The sequence below is a fragment of the Entelurus aequoreus genome, linkage group LG01 (assembly GCF_033978785.1).
Source record: "Entelurus aequoreus isolate RoL-2023_Sb linkage group LG01, RoL_Eaeq_v1.1, whole genome shotgun sequence".
Lineage (NCBI taxonomy): Eukaryota > Metazoa > Chordata > Actinopteri > Syngnathiformes > Syngnathidae > Entelurus > Entelurus aequoreus.
In genome coordinates this window covers 49,407,400-49,430,264 of record NC_084731.1, presented here as the reverse complement: position 1 = coordinate 49,430,264, position 22,865 = coordinate 49,407,400, and the positions used below count along the sequence as shown (strand labels likewise).

Here is a 22,865-nt window from a genome sequence, read left to right as displayed (position 1 = left end):
AAAGTCCAAGAAGAGCAGAATATCATCATGTGTAATTAAATCCCTGTATTTAATAATGTCCATGACAGTCTTATGAATGGAGCGTCCTTTGAGGAATCCTGAATGTTGAAAAAGGGGATATAAATACTACGGTACCATGTACCTGCGACACTGGCTAACATGTAAAGAAAATACTTAATACACGGCACAAAGTTCCAAGACTTCCACAGAAATATCTACACACATATCAATAGAAACTGAAACTGAAAAGCAAACCAAAATTGATGTGTTTTAATATTCCGACACCGGAACCGGAAGTAGTGGTTTTAAAGACAGGACCATGGACTGGCCTGTAAGAAAAATCCGTACGAAGTTGCGCGATCCAATCTCTTTTTGACTCCACTTTCATATATGTGCATATACTGTAAATATATGTACAAAGTCAGACTTTGTTGTGCAATGTCTAAAATATATGTAAATTATATATATATATATATATATATATATATATATATATATATATATATATATATATATATATATATATATATATATATATATATACACACACACATACATATATACATACACTACCGTTCAAAAGTTTGGGGTCAGCCAAACAATTTTGTGGAATAGCCTTCATTTCTAAGAACAAGAATAGACTGTCGAGTTTCAGATGAAAGTTCTCTTTTTTTGGCCATTTTGAGCGTTTAATTGACCCCACAAATGTGATGCTCCAGAAACTCAATCTGCTCAAAGGAAGGTCAGTTTTGTAGCTTCTGTAATGAGCTAAACTGTTTTCAGATGTGTGAACATGATTGCACAAGGGTTTTCTAATCATCAATTAGCCTTCTGAGCCAATGAGCAAACACATTGTACCATTAGAACACTGGAGTGATAGTTGCTGGAAATGGGCCTCTATACACCTATGTACATATTGCACCAAAAACCAGACATTTGCAGCTACAATAGTCATATACCACATTAGCAATGTATAGAGTGTATTTCTTTAAAGTTAAGACTAGTTTAAAGTTATCTTCATTGAAAAGTACAGTGCTTCTCCTTCAAAAATAAGGACATTTCAATGTGACCCCAAACTTTTGAACGGTAGTGTACATACATACACATATATATATTTTTTATCGATTTTTGATTTTTTTTAACCGATTAAGAATTGTTACGAATAAGAATCACTATTTATTTGAAAATCTTTGACGAACTTCTTAGTTTATGTCCACGTCATTTTACTACAGTATACAGGTGAGAGACATGATTTACAATCTAAAATTAACTTTCACAAGCTCCAAGGCGTGAAAGCAGCCCACCAGCTCATGATGCCAATACAGCAGCATAAGGAAGCGACGCTAAATGAAGGTCCTTAACGTTAACGCTTAAAATAACACTATCGCATAATACTTTAATATTCAGGTCCTAAAATGTAAATGGAGTATTGTTGATGCTTTTTGGATGGTTATTTATTGGGGTTTATAGTCGGAATAGACACAAGGACGCAATGTTCCTATTGGCTCCATTGTAAGCAGACTTTTATTTACGTTTATTTACAAGTTAGAATGCATAAAAAAGATCTATGTGTTCTTGTCTCTCATAAGGATTGTGAATTACAGGCAGAATTAAACAACAATTGCAGTTCCCTTTTAAGCGGCTGCTTCAATTGATTTGTTTTGGTGCCAGCCGTTTTTATTTTTAATGGCGTTTGATATATTACTAATATCTCCTATATGAAAAAAATGTATTGCAACTGGATCATTCCAGATGCACTATCATAACACCGACGCGCCTCCCACAGCTAAGAATGGGTTCTGTTGTCTAAATCGTACTTTGACATAGCCAGAGAAGAGATGTTCCAGAATATACTGTAGTTGTGTGCTGTTTATTCCATAACATTGCAAAACACCACAGGTTGGGGCATATAGTGCAATGAGTGTGCAGTAAAATAGGGTCTCCATGGTGACAGTCGGTAGTACACGCACAATTGTAATTTAAATAAAACGTTAAACAAAATTTTTGCACTTTTGTGTTCACAGTGTTAGTAAATCACCCGCAACAAACCCACTAACAGTACACACAATTTTATAGTTTGTATAGACTATTTAGCACGGGATATTTGGGATCTAATTAGATCAGGCCCTTAACTGTATATCGGTTTAATCTGATCATCATTTTGTATGATTGTAAATAACACACACCTTCTCTTTCATCTTCTCAATCTTTCTGACAGTGCTACGCCTGGGCTGGCGGTCCTCGTGGCGCAGGAGGTTGACGTTGAGATCTCCCGACTTGCTGAACTGCTTCTCCTCTTGTTTCTCAGCATCCTTCAGCTTACTCTCGGCGCTGATGCTCTCTGTGTGGTACATGTGGTACGTCTTCATCACCTGCAGGGAGAACAATGCGATCACTCGGCGTGTCACAGTACACATATTGTCAACTTCATCGTCATATGAGATATGATTTTGTAGAGGGAGCGAGTAGATGAAAGGGACCATATTTGAAATAGTGCAAGAGATCAAAAACATCTATGTACAGTACAAGCCAAAAGTTTCTTTCTCATTCAATGCGTTTTCTTTATTTTCATGACTATTTACATTGTAGATTGTCACTGAAGGCATCAAAACTATGAATGAACACATGTGGAGTTATGTACTTAATAAAAAAGGTGAACTGACTGAAAACATGTTTTATATTCTAGTTTTCTTCAAAATAGCCACCCTTTGCATACTCTTGGCATTCTCTCGGTGAGCTTCAAGCACACCTGTGAAGTGAAAACCATTTCAGGTGACTACCTCTTGAAGCTCATCGAGAGAATGCCAAGAGTGTGCAAAGCAGTAATCAGAGCAAAGGGTGGCTATTTTGAAAAAACTAGAATAAAGACGATGTTTTCAGTTATTTCACCTTTTTTTGTTAAGTACATAACTTCACATGGGTTCATTCATTGTTTTGATGCCTTCAGTGACAATCTCCAATAGTCATGAAAAAAAAACTCAAACGCATTGAATGAGGAGAAGGTGTGTCCAAACTTTTGGCCTGTACTGTATATGCTATTTTCAGACAAGTTTTGGGGTATTTTAGACATGGTTTTACTTTGATATCACCGTGACATGTCGATTATGAGCTAGTTGTACTAACGATGTCGGCCAGAAAAAACGTCAAGGTGCCTGTAAATATTCTCATTCATCCCGGTCATTGTATTCTCTAAGCATTGGATCGTTCACAACTGGGCTGTTCAGATAGTCTTTGAAAATGTTTTGCCTCTTATTCAAGCAGGCTTCATCAGTCCATGCTCACAGACATACAGATAGGGCAGGGGTCGGCAACCCAAACTGTTGAAAGAGCCATATTGGACTAAAAATACAAAAGAAAATATGTCTGGAGCCGCAAAAAATGTAAAGCCTTCTATAAGTGATATAATGATGTCAACACATGATATAAGTGTCTATATTAGCTATATTAGCCTACTATCAAAATGACTATGTGTTGCAGGCCGACACAAATCTTCGTTGACAGAAATGTTGAAATGTAATATTTATTCTACCCATTTTTACAACATTGGAAAACAGTAGTAAAAGGGAGGCTTCTCTAGGGGTGAGATAACTCCTCTAAATGACTGGTTTAGAATGGCCAAAGGAATAGATGTGTGTCTAAGTTAAAGGAAATGGCGGGCTGTCTCATTTGAATGGATTTATTACAATCTATGCAAGCTGGGTAACGTTTGCTGAGGTCTATAACAGCACACAAACCACTATCAGAAATGCAGGCAATATTACATACAGATAATATGTCATGAGAAATGCAGATATAAATTAAATACACAGAGGACAAAGGACATTAAATGAGCTCAAATATACCTACAAGTGAGGCATAATGATGCAATATGTACCTAAATCTAGCCCAAATAGCATGTTACCATCGATTAGCTTGCAGTCATGCACTGACAAAATATGCCTGATTCCACACAAGTCAAAAACATCAACAAAGCTCACCTTTGTGCATTCACACACAGCATAAAAAGATTGGTGGACGGCATCTTTGAAAAAAGTTTTACATGTAAACAAACTATTGAGTTCAAGGACCGCCAAAATTAGTAGGACAAAACGGCGCTCGCCAAATACTCTCATCAGACAATCATGTTTAATATAAACAGTGGGATTTCTAACAATTAGGGAGGTTTGTGTCATGTTTTCCTCCTACAGAAACCCTATTAAAACAAAAAAAAAATGTTCCCCATCTTTTTCTATTTTCATACATTTTTGAAAAAGCTCCAGGGAGCCACTAGGGCGGCGCTAAATAGCCGCAGGTTGCAGACCCCCGAGATAAGACAACTCTAGTGTGAGGCAATGTTGCAGGATCCTCGAATGGTGGGGACATGACCAGACAAGGATGTGTTGTAACGCAAAACGATAGTAGATAATGATACAATATCACGGTAGAATAGATAGTACTTTATTGATTCCTTCAGGAGAACACCACTAATATACTGTACCTACAGTTTATCTGAACATTAAGTGAATTGAAGTGAAGTGAATTATATTTATATAGCGCTTTTCTCTAGTGACTCAAAGCGCTTTACATAGTGAAAACCCAATATCTAAGTTACATTTAAACCAGTGTGGGTGGCACTGAGAGCAGGTGGGTAAAGTGTCTTGCCCAAGGACACAACGGCAGTGACTAGGATGGCGGAAGCGGGAATCGAACCTGCAACCCTCAGGTTGATGGCACGGCCACTCTACCAACCGAGCTATACCGCTATATTAGAGGCTGAACATATACATAACTGAGAACCAACATTTGTTTTTTGCATAAGAGAGCATTTTTTTCTGAAAATGTGCAACACTGATGCAATAAATACAACACAAACAAATGTCCACTACTGAGGACAATGGTTCTCAAGTGAATATTTATAGAAAAATATTGTGAATCCTCAAGTATGGAATACTAGTATGAAGTGGTAAAGCCATAGAACACATGTGCCAAATCCGGCCCAACACGTCATTCATTTATGTGGATTGGGACTGGGAATAATGTGGATACTTCATCTTTCTTACTAAATGTTTGTTTCGATTTTGACAGAAAAAAATGTATGTCATATATTTTAAACTTTGATATATATATACAAATATTCAATTGTTACTGGTGTGAATCTTTGGGCACCTCGCCATTCGATTCTGATTCTTGGGGTGAGGATTTGATTCATAATTGATATATTCAATTCAACATGATTCACGATTCAAACTGATTTTTGCAATGTATTATTTGGTATAATAATAACACCTTAAAGGCCTACTGAAACTCACTACTACCGACCACGCAGTCTGATGGTTTATATATCAATGATGAAATCTTAACATTGCAACACATGCCAATACGGCCGGGTTAACTTATAAAGTGCAATTTTATATTTCCCGCCACACTTCCGGTTGAAAACGTCTAGATATGATGACGTATGCGCGTGACGTAAACGGTTGATAAAAGTATTGGTACCCCATTGAATACAATACAAAAAAGCTCTGTTTTCATTTCAAAATTCCACAGTATTCTGGACATCTGTGTTGGTGAATCTTTTGCAATTTGTTTAATGAACAATGGAGACTGCAAAGAAGAAAGTTGTAGGTGGGATCGGTGTATTAGCGGCGGACTACAGGAACACAGCCAGGAGGACAGAGATGGATAGCAGACGCGCTAGCCGCCGAACTCACCTTAACTTCCTCCGTCTCGCCGACCGCATCTGTGATCGGGTGAAGTCCTTCGTCGCACCGTCGATCGCTGGAACGCAGGTGAGCACGGGTGTTGATGAGCAGATGAGGGCTGGCTGGCGTAGGTGGATAGCTAATGTTTTTAGCATAGCTCTGTGAGGTCCGGTTGCTAAGTTAGCTTCAATGGCGTCGTTAGTAACAGCATTGTTAACCTTCGCCAGGCTGGAAAGCATTAACCGTGTATTTACATGTACATGGTTTAATAGTATTGTTGATCTTCTGTCTATCCTTCCAGTCAGGGATTTATTTATTTTGTTTCTATATGCAGTTAAGCACGATGCTATCACGGTAGCTAAAGAGTTTCGTTGATGTATTGTCATGGAGATAAAAGTCACTGTGAATGTCCATTTCGCGTTCTCGACTCTCATTTTCAAGAGGATATAGTATCCGAGGTGGTTTAAAATACAAATCCGTGATCCACAATAGAAAAAGGAGAGAGTGTGGAATCCAATGAGCCAGCTTGTACCTAAGTTACGGTCAGAGCGAAAAAAGATATGTCTTGCACTGCATTCTAGTCCTTCACTCTAACGTTACTCATCCACGAATCTTTCATCCTCGCTCAAATTAATGGGGTAATCGTCGCTTTCTCGGTCCGAATCTCTCTCGCTGCTGGTGTAAACAATAGGAAAATATGAGCAGTCCTTCCTCCGGTGTCTTCACGCTACTTCCGGTAGGGGCAAGGCTTTTTTTTTAATCAGAGACCAAAAGTTGCGAACTTTATCATCGTTGTTCTATACTAAATCCTTTCAGCAAAAATACGGCAATATCGCAAATTGATCAAGTATGACACATAGAATGGATCTGCTATCCCCGTTTAAATTTAAAAAAATCATTTCAGTAGGCCTTTAAAACAGCTTACAAGTTACAAAACCTCCTTCTGGTTGCTGACATATGACACATACGTGCACCAAGTAAGCATAGAGATGGCCTAAAAAAAAAAAAGTATTATTAATTCTTCCAAAAAATAAAATAAATTCGATTTTTGAAAATTACTAAAAAAATCGAGATTCGAATGTGATGATTTTTTTTTTTTTAGCACCCCTAATTATTATATACATATTATTTTGTATTAAGATTATTAATTGGACAGTTCAAGATGTCAAGTTAGATAGACGTATAATATTACAGGCTGTAGAGATAAGACGAATGGGTGATAATAAAGGACTTTTGTTTGGTTTTCCTTCATTTGTGCATATTTTCATTTTGACTGTTGTGTTTTCATATGATACTCTCTTTTAATAGAGCTATAATGTTGTTGTGCATTTTAACTATAATGAGATTAGAAACGGAAAAAAAAGAAATGTATTTTGTAAGTTTCAGCGGTAGAATCCAGGTTAATACTGCCATGCTTCTGTTTTGGAGCTTATTTTGTTTGCACTGACGTTGTCAATACTGCAGTTGTCATGATTGGCTTTCACTGGAGTAGGACCCCAAATAATAAGAATAAGAACAAAAAGCGCATTAAAAAAGGAGTGAGGAAAAATAACTGATGCACAGAAAAGGTGTGGAGACACTGAAAATACACACAAAAGGAGTGGAGAGGAAACAGTTAACACTACACGGCAGCGCCGGCAGAGCCACAGGAGCGAGAAGCGTGAATGGAGTCTTGGCAGAGGAGATGAACACAACCCGCCGGTCTGCCTGCTCTCTCAGGATAGAGAGATTGAAAGGGATGGATCGAGGACACAGGAGCTGGAGACCAATGAGCGTTTTTCAGGACCGTACAATTTCCAGTCGACCAGATAGTGAACTACCTTACTCCGCCTTCTGGAGTCTATAATGGTCTTCACACAGTAAGCGGGGTGTGACGACCTGCGACGTCAGGTGTCACATGTTCTGTTTCCTTTTGTGTTTATTTCCTAGTCAGCGCACTTATTTTAGTTCCACTCCCTATTTGTCTCCTTGAGCGCTTTTTCCCCTTACCTGTTGCTGATTGGCAGCCTGGCCACACCTGGTCATGGTTGCTAATCTGCTGGCTTCTATTTATGCCTGCCTCACCCTACAGTCAGGGCTCGAGGATTGTTGTTTTGTTTCTTTGTTACTGACTGTTAGCGTGCATGCTGTGTGCAACACTGCTAAGCCTGTGTTGAGAATGATTAAATACCTGTCTTACCTGGGATTTCACAGTATGAAAATTTCTTATCCCGGTTATTGTGACCAAATGTATCACGGTTATCATTATTATCATGGTATTTTTAAATGTGCTCAAAATTTTCAAAAAGTGCTTATACGGAAATCTTTTGACCAAGATTTATTTGAAAAAGCACAAACAACACATTCAAAATGATTTTCTTTGTGGAAGAACCATTATTGTATATAAAAACACCGTACTTGGACCTCAAGTAGAAATTGAATGTGCACATGAAAAAAACACAAGCATTATAAACAAAGTAATGTGGCAGAAACAAAATAATAACATAATTAAATTAAATAAATGTGGATATTGTGCAAGATTGCACCTTATGGACATAAGAGATAAACAAATAAAAACAATTTAAGAATTTTGCAAAATGACACCGGATGGCAATAAGACGTAACTGCACTTTTTGTCCATGTAAATAAAATTTGTGTTTCTATATGAGATCTAGTCTTCTCCATAGAGCTGCACGATTGTGGCCAAACTAATAATTAAGAAATTGTTTTTTAATCAATAGTGTAATCTAAATTATTAATCAGGATTATTCATTATCGGGGCGGTATAGCTCGGTTGGTAGAGCGGCCGTGCCAGCAACTTGAGGGTTGCAGGTTCGATCCCCGCTTCCGCCATCCTAGTCACTGCCGTTGTGTCCTTGGGCAAGACACTTTACCCACCTGCTCCCAGTGCCACCCACACTGGTTTGAATGTAACTTAGATATTGGGTTTCACTATGTAAAGCGCTTTGAGTCACTTGAGAAAAAGCGCTATATAAATGTAATTCACTTCACTTCACATTATATTTGGTAAAACAGTGTTGGGTTGGTGTGTGAACATAATGTTTAATAAGGCTATAAACGTTATCCATATATTTAAAGGCAAATATTGAACACACAAAAGCTAATACAAATAATAACAGAAGAAATTTACAAATTAAAAAGATGGTTTGACAAAAACAGACTATCTTTGAATCTCAGTAACACTAAAATAATGCTATTTGGTAACAGTAAAAGAGAAAGTCAAACACAAATACAGATAGACGGAGTACATATTGAAAGGGTAGAATAAAACACATTTTTGGGTGTAATAATAGATGATAAAATGAATTGGAAATCTCATGTAAAAAATTTACAACATAAAGTAGCAAGAAACACATCAATATTGAATAAAGCAAAACATGTTCTAGACCAAAAATCACTTCATATTCATATTCTTTACTGCTCGCTAGTGTTACCCTACCTGAGTTATTGTGTAGAAATATGGGGAAACAACTTCAAATGTGTGCATTCACTAAATGTGTTACAAAAAAGATCAATTAGAATAATACATAATGTTGGATATAGAGAATATTATATATATAGAGAACTTTATTTATTAAATCACAAATATTGAAATTCAACAATTTGGTGCATTTGCAAACAGCTAAAATTATGGACAAAGCAAACTATAACCTGCTACCCAAGAATGTACAACAATTCTTCTCAACAAAAGAGGAAAAATATAACCTTAGAGGAAAATCTAATTTAAAACATTTGTATGCGCGTACAACACTTAAAACCTTTAGCACATCCGTACGTGGAATTTAAATTATGGAATGGATTAAGCAAATAAATCAAACAAAGCACCAATATGATTCATTTTAAGAGACTGTTCAAACTACAAGTGTTCACAAAGTACACAGAACAAGAATTATGATGAACATCTTGAACCCTTTTTTTTCTCCTATTTTTCCTTTTTTTTATTGGGACAAAGATTATTTATGTATTTAATATTTGTTTGCTTACTATGGCATATTATTTATTTATTATTTATTTGTTCACTGTGCTGTTGCAGAGAACAATGCAATTGGATACAATTGCTATGGTATGAAAAGGGGTAGAATTAAATAATCTCTGCTTCTTCCTACTCCTTTTCGGACGTGCTGTAATGAAACAACTGGAATTGTGTGATGCATTACATTGTATCGTATGCATGTTCGAAATGAACTGAAACTGAACTGAACTGAACTAAAATATTTGTCTTTATGTTCATTAATAGTATCAACGTGTCAGCCTTTTCACATTACATGATGCTTTTATTGCTATGTTTGTATTTTAATAGAGATAAGTATTTGTTTTAAGTTATGCACAGCATGTCCATGCTGTATTCGGACAGATCCATTAAGAGTTTGAGCAGAAATATGTCATATAGGAATTAACTATACTAGGGGATGATGTTTGATAAGAAATTATCGAGTTCGAGCCTATTATCGAATCCTCTTATCGAACCGATTCCTTATCGATTCTCTTATCGAGTCCAGATAGGTTGTTGTATATGGAAAAAAACACAATATTTGGTTTAACAAATCACTTCACATTCTCTACTGCTCGCTACTATAGTATTACCATATCTGAGTTATTGTGCAGAAATGTGGGGAAATAACTACAAACATGCGCTACATTCGTTAACCGTGTTACAAAAAAATTAATTAGACTGATACATAATGTTGGATATAGAGAACATACAAACACTTTATTTATTGAGTCAAAAATATTAAAGTTCGATGATTTGGTAAAATTGCAAACAGCTAAAATGATGTGGAATTAAATGATGGAATGGATTAAGTAAAGAAGTTAAACATTGTATTGATATGATCCAGTTTAAGAGGTTGTTCAAATGAATAGTGCTTACAAAGTACAAAGAAGAAGAATTATGAGAAATACTTTCAACCTTATTGAAAATAAGATATTCTTCATCTCAGTATATTAATAATGACTAAATTAATTAATTACATATTACAAAACTGTTGTATATACTAATTCACAAATATTTTATTATAAAAAGGTCAGTAAATGATGTATATATTTGTAAACGCTAAGAAGTGGGAAAGGGGTAGGATTAAATAAGCTTAACTTCTTCCTACTCCTGTAAAGTGAAATGATATGAAACTGTGATGTATTATAATGTAAGTGTGTTCATGTTCCAAATAAGCTAAAGAAATAAAGAAAACACTAGTTTATTAGACAGACTTGCAAACTCTGTCGTGGTGTAGATTACAAGATAACGTTAATGTTATCAGACACATACAAAAAGGCTCACGTTAACGTTACCGTTAGCCGCTGACTATGTTTAGGTAACGTTAGTCTAGCTAACATTACTGCAGTCCTGGTTGACATAAGAGGTAACGTTACTACAAGTGAGCAGATATGGAAATTAACCGGCAACAGTTAACGTTAGTTACTAACCGACGTCACCGCCACTGTAGCTGGGACTTGGGCAGCTGGCAGAAGAAGAGGGGCGTTCTTCGTCGTCTCTGCCGCTGCTTCGAAGACACGACACGCTTGTTGTACTTCCCCCGCTTACACGAGAGCGAAGCCTGGCAATAATTGCATATTGGCGCTTCCTCATTTTTTGGGGTGAAATTAAGCCATGCCTTGGAGCACTTTTTCCGGCCCATTTTTTTCCTGCTTTTCCTATTTGCGCCTAATGACTGAGCTACGTGACGTCATTTCTTGTGATGTCACACGGGGCATTTCTTGTAGGGACGAGATTCGTTCCCAGGGATTCGAATAAAGAACCAACTCTTTTTCTTTACTATAGTGGTCTCGATAACGGGTACCGGTTCTCAAAAAGGGATTAGAGTCCGAGGACTCAGTTCTTTTCTTATCGAACAACCGGGAAAACCGGTTTCGAGTATCATCCCTAAACTATACACATTAAAACATTAAAAAAGTGCTATGTCACATGAATGGTTTTTAAAGTAACTTTGTGAAATGAACAAATCCACAAAATGTAAAAACATTTACTGTTTGATATATATATAAAACAAACAATATAAAACACAAGGCAGTTTAGCGAATGAAGATCAAGTCTAATAAACAAGCGTTGTTCTTCTCCAACAACACAGTGTGTTTCAGTGCAACACTTTAGCCAACAAAAATAAACACAAGTTATACCTCTCACATCTAATACACAATCTTCACAGTCTGCGTTCAACACAAAGAGATGACAAAACATTATAGCTAGTATTTATGTTATCGAAACACTGAAAAAGTTAGCAGTTAAATAAAGGACGAGTGATCATCCCAGTAAACAAACTAAAGACTTTATAAACAAGTTGTGGCAACGTTCCTGACACATCGCACGCTGCATGTTTCCTCACCTCATTAACTCTTATTCATAGCAGGATGCTGTGTTAAGAAAATGAAAGCAACATCTCCTCCATGGTATACTTTTAGCGTGGGAAAAATGTGTCTGTCTCCAATATTGTCCACACCTGTAGTCATCCAAGAGCAGCGGAGAGCTCTTGAACACACGCCAAGACTGCACGGAAATGAAGCGAGGGGAAAGAAAGTTAAATGAAGCGCTCGACTCTATTTAGTCCGAGAGGAACTCTATGGAGCAAAGTCTGTGTAGTTGCTTTCCGCCATGTTTCAAGCCAAACGACGTTAGTGCGCATGCGCCAGTGCTGCTGTGACTTTGTTACCAGGAAGTAAGCGGTGTTGCCTAAAATGCATTAATAAATGACGGTTTTTCGGTAAATAAAAATTGAAACGGTATAACTAACCGTCTGAAATTTTACCGCGGTTTAACATTATACAGTGTACCGTTACATCTCTAGTTGAGAATGATTAAATACTTGTCTTTCATGCACGTCGTCCGCCTGTCTCCTGCATCTTGGGGTCACAACTTCCGCAGCCATGCAAATTCATAACACTGGGTGACCATCGCTCATGCGTGGAGGAGGAGGAGGAGGAGGAGGAGGAGGTGTCGAAGGAGGGCAGAGAGAACTGGTGGTAACTGGCTTGAGGTTGAAAAGGTGAACGCCCCAACGTCGCTTGATGGATGGAGGCAGCTGGAGTTCAACTCCCGCAGGGCTGATGATCTTGGTGATCTTGAAGGGCCCCACAAACCTGGGGCAAAGCTTCCTGGAGGAGCCAGCCAATGGTAAGTTCCGAGACGACAGCCAGACCTCTTGTTCAGGTTGATAAATGGAGGCTGGTATTCTGTGGCAATCCCCCAGTCTACGGTTCTGGGCAGCCGTCCGGGACACAGCCGTTCTTGTATTCCGCCACACCGGATGAGAGCGGCGAATGTGCTGGTGGACGGATAGGATAGTGATTTCCTACTCATGGTAAGGAAAAAGAAGTGACTGGTCACCGTAGGTGACTTTAAAAGGAGATATACCTGTGGCCGAAGAGGTGAGGGAATTGTGAGTATACTCCACCCAAGGGAGGTGGAAGTTACCAGGAAGAACGGTGTCTGTGGCATACACAGCGGAGTGCCACCTCCAGGGCCTAGTTATCCCGCTCGGTCTGGCCGTTTATCCAGGGGTGATATCCTGATGATATCCTAACACCTTGCAAAAAGCCTTCCAAACTTGGGATACAAATTGGGGTCTCCTGTTTGAGACCAGGTCCAGAGGGATACCATTAAGGTGGAGAACGTGCTTGATCAGAAGTTGAACAGCCTCTAGGGAAGTACAAACCCCGTTTCCATTTGAGTAGGGAAATTGTGTTAGATGTAAATATAAACGGAATACAATGATTTGCAAATATTCAGTTGAATATGCTACAAACACAAAATAATTGATGTTCAAACTGATAAACTTTTTTTTTTTTTGCAAATAATCATTAACTTTAGAATTTGATGCCAGCAACACGTGACAAAGAAGTTGGGAAAGGTGGCAATGAATACTGATAAAGTTGAGGAATGCTCATCAAACACTTATTTGGATCATCCCACAGGTGAACAGGCAAATTGGGAACAGGTGGGTGCCATGATTGGGTATAAAAGTAGATTCCATGAAATGCTCAGTCATTCACAAACAAGGATGGGGCGAGGGTCACCACTTTGTCAACAAATGCGTGAGCAAATTGTTGAACAGTTTAAGAAAAACCTTTCTCAACCAGCTATTGCAAGGAATTTAGGGATTTCACCATCTACGGTCCGTAATATCATTAAAGGGTTCAGAGAATCTGGAGAAATCGCTGCTCGTAAGCAGCTAAGCCCGTGACCTTCGATCCCTCAGGCTGTACTGCATCAACAAGCGACATCAGTGTGTAAAGGATATCACCACATGGGCTCAGGAACATTTCAGAAACCCACTGTCAGTAACTACAGTTGGTCGCTACATCTGTAAGTGCAAGTTAAAACTCTCCTATGCAAGGCGAAAACCGTTTATCAACAACACCCAGAAACGCCGTCGGCTTCGCTGGGCCTGAGCTCATCTAAGATGGGCTGATACAAAGTGGAAAAGTGTTCTGTGGTCTGACGAGTCCACATTTCAAATTGTTTTTGGAAACTGTGGACAACGTGTCCTCCGGACCAAAGAAGAAAATAACCATCCGGATTGTTATAGGCGCCAAGTTGAAAAGCCAGCATCTGTGATGGTATGGGGGTGTATTAGTGCCCAAGACATGGGTAACTTACACATCTGTGAAGGCGCCATTAATGCTGAAAGGTACATACAGGTTTTGGAGCAACATATGTTGCCATCCAAGCAACGTTACCATGGATGCCCTGCTTATTTCAGCAAGACAATGCCAAGCCATGTGTTACATCAACGTGGCTTCATAGTAAAAGAGTGCAGGTACTAGACTGGCCTGCCTGTAGTCCAGACTGTCTCCCATTGAAAATGTGTGGCGCATTATGAAGCCTAAAATACCACAACGGAGACCCCCGGACTGTTGAACAACTTAAGCTGTACATCAAGCAAGAATGGGAAAGAATTCCACCTGAGAAGCTTAAAAAAATGTGTCTCCTCAGTTCCCAAACGTTTACTGAGTGTTGTTAAAAGGAAAGGCCATGTAACACAGTGGTGAACATGCCCTTTCCCAACTACTTTGGCACGTGTTGCAGCCATGAAATTCTAAGTTAATTATTATTTGCAAAAAAAAAAAAAGTTTATGAGTTTGAACATCAAATATCTTGTCTTTGTAGTGCATTCAATTGAATATGGGTTGAAAGGATTTGCAAATCATTGTATTCCGTTTATATTTACATCCAATACAATTTCCCAACTCATATGGAAACGGGGTTTGTAGGTAGTTTGGACAGGGGAATAGGGTGTGCCATCTTAGAAAATCGGTTGACCACCTTGAGTATGACAGAGTTGCCCCGGGAAACAGGAAGGCCTGTAATGAAATCCAAAGCGATGTGGGACCATGGTCGTGACGGAATTGGTAGTGGATGGAAAAGACCGGCTGGAGGGCGATGAGAGGCCTTTCCTCTGTCACAAACGGAGCAGGTGTTGACAAAGTCCCTGAAAGTTCAAGTCCATGGGCCTGAAGGTACTCACACACTCCCTTAGAAGGCTGTATGTTGATCCCCACAGGAGGAGACAATGCTTGAGAAGCGGGAGGTACGAGCGCTGTCTGTCTGGGTGGACAAATGGAGTAGTTGGAGAAATGGTGGTCCGGGCTTCAACAGTAATCGCAGTAGGGTTGTACGGTATACCGGTATTACTATAGTACCGCGATACTAATGAATAATTTTCGGTACGATACCGTCTCGGAAACCTACCGGTCCAGCACTCCCCTGCACCCGCGTCGAAGTCACGTCGTGACATTGCTGGTTTCTGAGCAGACGAGTATGTTCGGCGGCACACAAACACGGAGTACTTACAAGCAGACATAGTGAGTAGACAGAAAAGGGAGAACAGACACATGTTGGCCTAAAAACTAACAATAAAGGTGAAGCTATAACACTGAAACGCCCTCAGGAAGAGGTGCTTTAAGACATGGCAAGCTAGCTAGTGGCTAATGTCCATCTGCCGTCGGCAGTGTTTTAGCTACTTCTAAATCAGTAATCCTCACCTCCATGGCGACAAATAAAGTACATTTCTTACAAGTATCATCCCTGCAGGACGAGGAACAGCTAAACATGTTTCACTACACACCGTAGCTCACCAGCATCAAAATGTAAACAAACGCCATGGGTGGATCGACACCTAACATCCACTGTAATGATATCAAGTCCAGGCACGTATCTAGTAGATACTGCAGCACCAACTCTTCCGGGACGCTACAATATAAACAAACGCCATTGGTGGCTCTACACCTAACATCCACTGTAATGATACCACGTACAATAGCGTATATAGTCGATACTACTATGATTACATCGATATTTTTTAACATCACAAAATCTTCATTCGTTTTTTTTTTATTTATGTTATGTTTATAAACTCAGGAAATATGTCTCTGGACACATGAGAACTTTGAATATGACCAATGTATGATCCTGTAACTACCTGGTATCGGATTGATACCCAAATTTGTGGTATCATCCAAAACTAATGTAAAGTATCAAACAACAGAAGAATAAGTGATTATTAAATTTTAACAGAAGTGTTGACAGGACATGTTAAAAGAGAAAGAAAGCAGATATCAACAGTAAATGAACAAGTAGATTAATAATTAATTGTCTACCACTTGTCCTTAATAATGTTGACACAATAATAGAATGATAAATGATACAAAGTTACTGCATTCGTCAGCAGACTAATTAGGAGCCTTTGTTTGTTTACTTACTACAAAAACAAAAGTTGTCTTGTATGTTCACTATTTTATTTAAGGACTAAATTGCAATAATAAACATGTGTTTAATGTACCCTAAGATTTTTTGTTAATATAAAGCCAATAATGCAATTTTTTTGTGGTCCCCTTTTTTTTAAAAAGTACATAAAAATACTGAAAAGTTCCGAAATAATTTTAGTACCGATACCGGTACCAAAATATTGGTATCGTTACAACACTAAATTCGGAGGCATAATCTTTGCCGACGAGCTGCCAGAGCTACCAGATCATAATAACAGTAGTAACAATAGTTTAGTAATAATAGGCCGAAACTTGATGGGTTGTTCAGCGGCTTTTTGGTAGAAATCAGACCAACATGAACGTATACCTGATAAATATTTGGCAGCACTCTAGAGAGAGACAGCAACATTACTGGTCTCAACTGGAATTTAGGTTTGAGTGGGAAATTTGACATTTACATTTTAATCACGATTGAAATTGTGACTGATCAGAAAACCAATTTTCAACAAATGTTCTACACTTTTTAGGCATACTATTACTTTACTCTCATAGCATTACAACATTTTCTCGTAATTAAAGTTTTTCTTATATATTTTTATGCCATGTAAGTTGTTGACTTGATAATACAATAGTGTAATATATGTAGTATAATAGTATAATACAATAGTGTACTGCTCCTCTGCTGTAGTCAGAAGGCAGTTTAAAAGGAGTCCAGTCAGATTTACAGTGGCTTCTTTGTTGCCTGCCAGCGATAAAACGAACAAAACTAGCCTCTGAGAGATGTCATCTTCCAAAGTCATTCCAAGTGCTGCCTCGCTCTTTCACGGTGGCCTGGTGGATCAATCAGAGCAAAGATATGGCAGCAACACACATGTCACCACACATGGAATCTCTCAACTCAATACAGGAAGTCATAATTCAAATCCCACTCCTCAATGTGCTTTAGGTATCATCATTGTGTTTTCTTCCCTTACGCAGTATTATTTCAACCAGACAATGTACGGCCCATGGGCTACTTGTGGCCCTGAGCTTGTTCCTGAGCGTCCCTCGTAACGTTAATCAAAGCTGGAAAATAACAGTTTGTGTGCATGTACAGACATCACTGACTGTACATTACATGTGTTAGCCCACAAAAAGTCAGTTTGTTGACATAGCTTTTCTCTCTGGCACTCATCGAGGGTGGACGCTCCCCTTCCCTCTCCCTTATCTCTCCTACTTGCTTCTTTGTCTTGTCTTAACTTTTTTGTTGCCTCTTTTTGCACTGCTCTCCAAATCAACATTGGAACTATTTAACTGGCCTCAACGAAATTGACAAGATCTTGGGTTTGGGGAACCTGCTTGTCGTGACGAAGCGGTTGTTGCTGGACACACGACGGACTCTTGGGAGAAGAAGGAGTGCCGCGTGCCTGGCGACCCTTTTCTGTCGAGGACGTGAAGATATCTACCTATTCGGAATTATGACAACAGGACATCTGCTGATTGGAGTAAGCGTTGCTCTGGTTTGTCCACAAATTGGAAGTTGCTGGCAGTCTCCAAAGTACCCCAAAGCTGCCACAAATGATTGGAGGATGCAGGAAGAACTGTGGACACTCTTGTGATTTTGGATCACATCGGACTGTCTGCCCCGCAGGTTTGAGGACAAGTCATAGACAATTTAGAGTAAACAGCAAATTTTATTTTTACTCATATACAAAATATTCTAACTTGGATTGTTTCCCTGGCTTCGAGACTCTCCCGAAGGACAGTGCAGCGAAGACACAACAAACTCCCTTCTTGTCTCTCATAGACACACACCTGTTGTTGTTGACTTTGGACTATCGGCTGCACAACACAGAGGCCGCGGAACAGAGACACACTGCAGGCTTACACACACACATGCATCCAAAAAAATATACGCCACACACATACATACCCCACCCCCCCAATACAACGCCCTCGACGCAAATCCCATAGGGGTGATGAATGGATGGTCAGCGCCTGAAAGCTGCGGCCTACCACCATGACCAATCACTCCCTTCCCTCTGTTGCTAGATATCTGGAGATGTACTTTGTAATATGTATATGTGCTTTGCTATGGAGGTTTTTTCCCACTCCAGACTGGGCCCCCTTAGGAGCCCAGTCTTAATTCTATTTTTTTACTCATCCTTCCCCAGCGTGTTACCTTTTTCCCCATCTTTTACGGGGCGCCTTGTGGCGACCCATCAGCGTTCCTGTTCTGTAACCCTGTACACTGTTAGTTTGTCTAATTTTGAACGGGTTTGTGCTGAAAACAAAGTTTTGTTGTACTTGTGCAATGACAATAAAGACTTATCCTATCCTATCCCATCCTAGTTTTCATCCGTTTGTCCATATTTTTATTGTGATTATTATGTTTTCATACATTATTGTAGTATTGTGTCAAGCAGAAGTCTTCAACAAGGGGTACACGACCCCCAGGGTGTCTGCAAAGGTACAGCAGGGGGGCCGAGACATTTTTGGTAGATTTTTTTGAATACATGATTTTATAGGTCCCCTACACAATTTTTCCACAAATGTTTTTTTAAATACACATGAATATTGAGCCAACACACTGTCATGTAGTTGAATGTGACTACATAAGAACATATAACTTGAATAAATAATTACATTATTATATTCATGTTAGCATTTAAGATAGCTAGTGATTATGCTCTAGTTCGTGGGTCAGCAACCCGTGGCTCTTGAGCCGCATGCGGCTCTTTAGTGCCACCCTAGTGGGTCCCTTGAGCATTTTTAAAAAAGGATTGAAAGTGGAAAAAGATGGAGGAAAAATATTTTTTTTGTTTTAGTATGTTTTTTGTTTGAGAACAAACATGACACGAACCTTCCCAATTGTTAGAAAGCCCACTGTTTAGTATGTCTATACCCGATGAGAGTATTTGGTTAACATCCTTTTGTCCTACTAATTTCAGCGGTTCTTGAACTCATCATAGTGTGGACTGTGATGCAACAGTTTGTTTACATGTAAAATCTTCCACTCCTTTTTTGTCTTTTTTTGTCCACCAAATGTCTTATACTGTGTGTGAATGCACAAAGGTGAGCTTTGTTGATGGTATTGACTTGTTGGAGTACTAATCAGGCATATTTGATTAGTGCATGACTGCAACCTAATCCATGCTAACATGCTATTTAGGCTAGCTGTATGTACATATTGCATCACCATGCCTCATTTGTAGGTATATTTGAGCTCATTTAATATCCTTTGCTTTTATCTTCTTTGTATATAATTTTGTTTTGCATGTTTCATGACACATTATATGTAATAGTGGCTGCATTTCAGATAGTTGTTTGTGTGCAATGTTGTTCCAGACTACAGCAAACGTTTCCATATTGTTCCAGACCACAGCAAACATTACCTAGCTTGCCAAAGATTGTAATAAATCCATTAAAAGAAGACATTCTGTTGTTTCCTTTAACTTGGACACACACATCTATACCTTTGGCCATTAAAAGCCAGTCATTTCCAGGAGTTATCTCACCTTCTGAGTAGCCTCTGATTTACTAATGGTTTCTAATGTTGTAAAAATGTGTAGAATAAATATTACATTTCAACATTTCTGTCAACGAAGATTTAAAGTTAAAGTTAAAGTACCAATGATTGTTACACACACTAGATGTGGTGAAAATTGTCCTCTGCATTTGACCCATCCCTTTGTTCACCCCCTGGAATCATTTTTGGTGATTTAACCCCCAATTCCAACCCTTGATGCTGAGTGCCAAGGGAGGTAATGGGTCCCATTTTTATAGTCTTTGGTATGACTCGGCCGGGGTTTGAACTCACAACCTACCGATCTCAGGGCGGACACTCTAACCCCTAGGCCACTGAGTAGGTGCTTCAGCCTGCGACACATAGTCATTTTGATAGTAGGCTAATATAGCTAGTATACAAATGTGTGTCATGTGTTGCCTTTATTATAAGACTTATATACGGCTTTTCATTTTTTGCGGATCCAGACAGATTTGTTTTTTGTATTTTTGGTCCTTTCAATGTTTTGGGTTGCCGACCCGTGCTCTAGTTGTTCGCTAGCAATTAACACCATGGTTGTCAACTATCGATTGGAGTGTTAGTTGCAAACCAGCAATTAGAGCGCAGTTATCCTTCCATTGATTAATTAGGTATGAATGTAATAGAACTCTTTATTGTCATCAAGCATGACAAAAATACAGGCGGCTACTGTGTTTATGAATTTTGTCATTCATCCAGGTCATTGTCATCTCAGACCAGTCAATCGATCGCAACTGGACTGTTTGGTTAACCAGGCGGCTACTGTGTTAAGTGCAGTTAAAATAGAGGACAAACAATAGATAGGATGTTAAAAACAAATACATAAATAACAGTATGGACGGTAAAACAGTGTAAGGTATTGGGAGAGAGTCAATATCCTAATAGCTCATAGGTAAAAACTGTTTTTAACTCAGTTTGTCCTTCCCAGGTTAAACATCTGCTGACCAGGGTGAGAACTGTCTGCCAGGATTTTATTTGCTCTGCATTTTCCTGAATGTCAGAAATGGAATAAGGAACAAGTGATTCGATCTTGGGGGTGATCCGGATTACTGTCTGGATTTAGGATATTTTAAAAGGCTTCTTTACAATTGGGAGATAGGGCCTGTGCTCTCTGAGTGCTTTTTCTAGTTTCTACTGTTTTAATGAGAAGATAAAGAAATTACTTAAAAAAACAAATGTCCACTGCACAGGACTATCCCTAGAAAGCCTAGGACATCCTCTCCACAGCACCACAGTTGTTATGCTTGAGGGATGATGTTCCATTAGAAATGTGTCTGACTTGTTCCTTTCAGAGGACAACAAATTCAACATCTCAGGAGGTTGAGCATAATTTAGTTCAGCCTCTTGGCTCCGCCCTACAATATGTTCTGTTTCAAACGTGGCATCTTGGGAAAACAAGTTACTCACCACTGATTACCACATTTCCAAACCACTGCAGCAATATAACAGGTTTGTAATGATAGAGGACCTTTAAAAAAGGAGCCTGCGTCTTGTTAAAGGCCTACTGAAAGCCACTACTACCGACCATGCAGTCTGATAATTTATATATCAATGATGAAATCTTAACATTGCAACACATGCCAATACGGCCGGATTAACTTATAAAGTGACATTTTAAAATTCCCGGGAAATATCCGGCTGAAACATCGCGGTATGATGACGTATGCGCGTGACGAAGTCCGAGTAACGGAAGTTATGGTACCCCGTAGAATCCTATACAAAAAGCTCTGTTTTCATTTCATAATTCCACAGTATTCTGGACATCTTTTGCAATTTTTTTAATGAACAATGAAGGCTGCAAAGAAGACAGTTGTAGGTGGGATCAGTGTATTAGCAGCGGACTACAGCAACACAACCAGGAGGACTTTGTTGGAGCGCTAGCCGCGCTAGTCGCGCTAGCCGCGCTAGCCGCGCTAGCCGCCGACTTCACCTTGACTTCCTACGTCTCCGGGCCGCCAAACGCATCGGGTGAAGTCCTTCGTCCTTCTGTCGATCGCTGGAACGCAGGTGAGCACGGGTGTTGATGAGCAAATGAGGGCTGCCTGGCGTAGGTGGAGAGCTAATGTTTTTAGCATAGCTCTGTGCAGTCCGGTTGCTAAGTTAGCTTCAATGGCGTCCTTAGCACAGCATTGTTAACCTTCGCCAGCCTGGAAAGCATTAACCGTGTATTTACATGTCCACGGTTTAATAGTATTGTTGATTTTCTATCTATACTTCCAGTCAGGGGTTTATTTCTTTTGTTTCTATATGCAGTTAAAGCAAGATGCTATCACGCTAGCTCCTAGCTAAAGCATTTCGCCGATGTATTGTCGTGGAGATAAAAGGCACTGAATGTCCATTTCGCGTTCTCGACTCTCATTTTCAAGAGGATAGAGTATCCGAGGTGGTTTAAAATACAAATCTGTGATCTACAATAGAAAAAGGAGAGTGTGGAATCCAATGAGCCAGCTTGTACCTAAGTTACGGTCAGAGCGAAAAAGGATACGTCCATCGCTGCCTCTCAAGTCATTCACTGTAACGTTCCTCATCTACGAATCTTTCATCCTCGCTCAAATTAATGGGGTAATCATCACTTTCTCGGTCCGAATCTCTCTCGCTCCATTGTAAACAACGGGGAATTGTGAGGAATCGTAGCTCCTGTGACGTCACGCTACTTCCGGTACAGGCAAGGCTTTTTTTTATCAGCGAGCAAAAGTTGCGAACTTTATCGTCGATTTTCTCTACTAAATCCTTTCAGCAAAAATATGGCAATATCGCGAAATGATCACGTATGACACATAGAATGGATCTGCTATTCCCGTTTAAATAAAAAAAAAAAATTTCAGTAGGCCTTTAAGTGTAACCATGTGCTTCCTCCTCCGTCTTGCTAAGTGTCATCCAGATGTGAGCGACATCTTTAAACAACCTAAAAGCTTTTCCATTTTTTTTAAAACCCCCCAGGA

General features: G+C 39.2%; 1 protein-coding gene across 5 annotated transcripts in view; it reads right to left on the bottom strand.

Annotated features, from left to right (window-relative positions):
• Window positions 1–22,865, bottom strand: part of srgap3 (SLIT-ROBO Rho GTPase activating protein 3) — a 256,795-nt gene that overhangs the window by 90,403 nt on the left and 143,527 nt on the right. For all 5 annotated transcript variants that reach the window (XM_062054132.1, XM_062054140.1, XM_062054149.1 and 2 more), the window contains exon 5: window positions 2,187–2,372. In XM_062054132.1, the coding sequence (XP_061910116.1) occupies window positions 2,187–2,372 (186 nt within the window). The remainder of the gene's footprint in view (window positions 1–2,186; window positions 2,373–22,865) is intronic.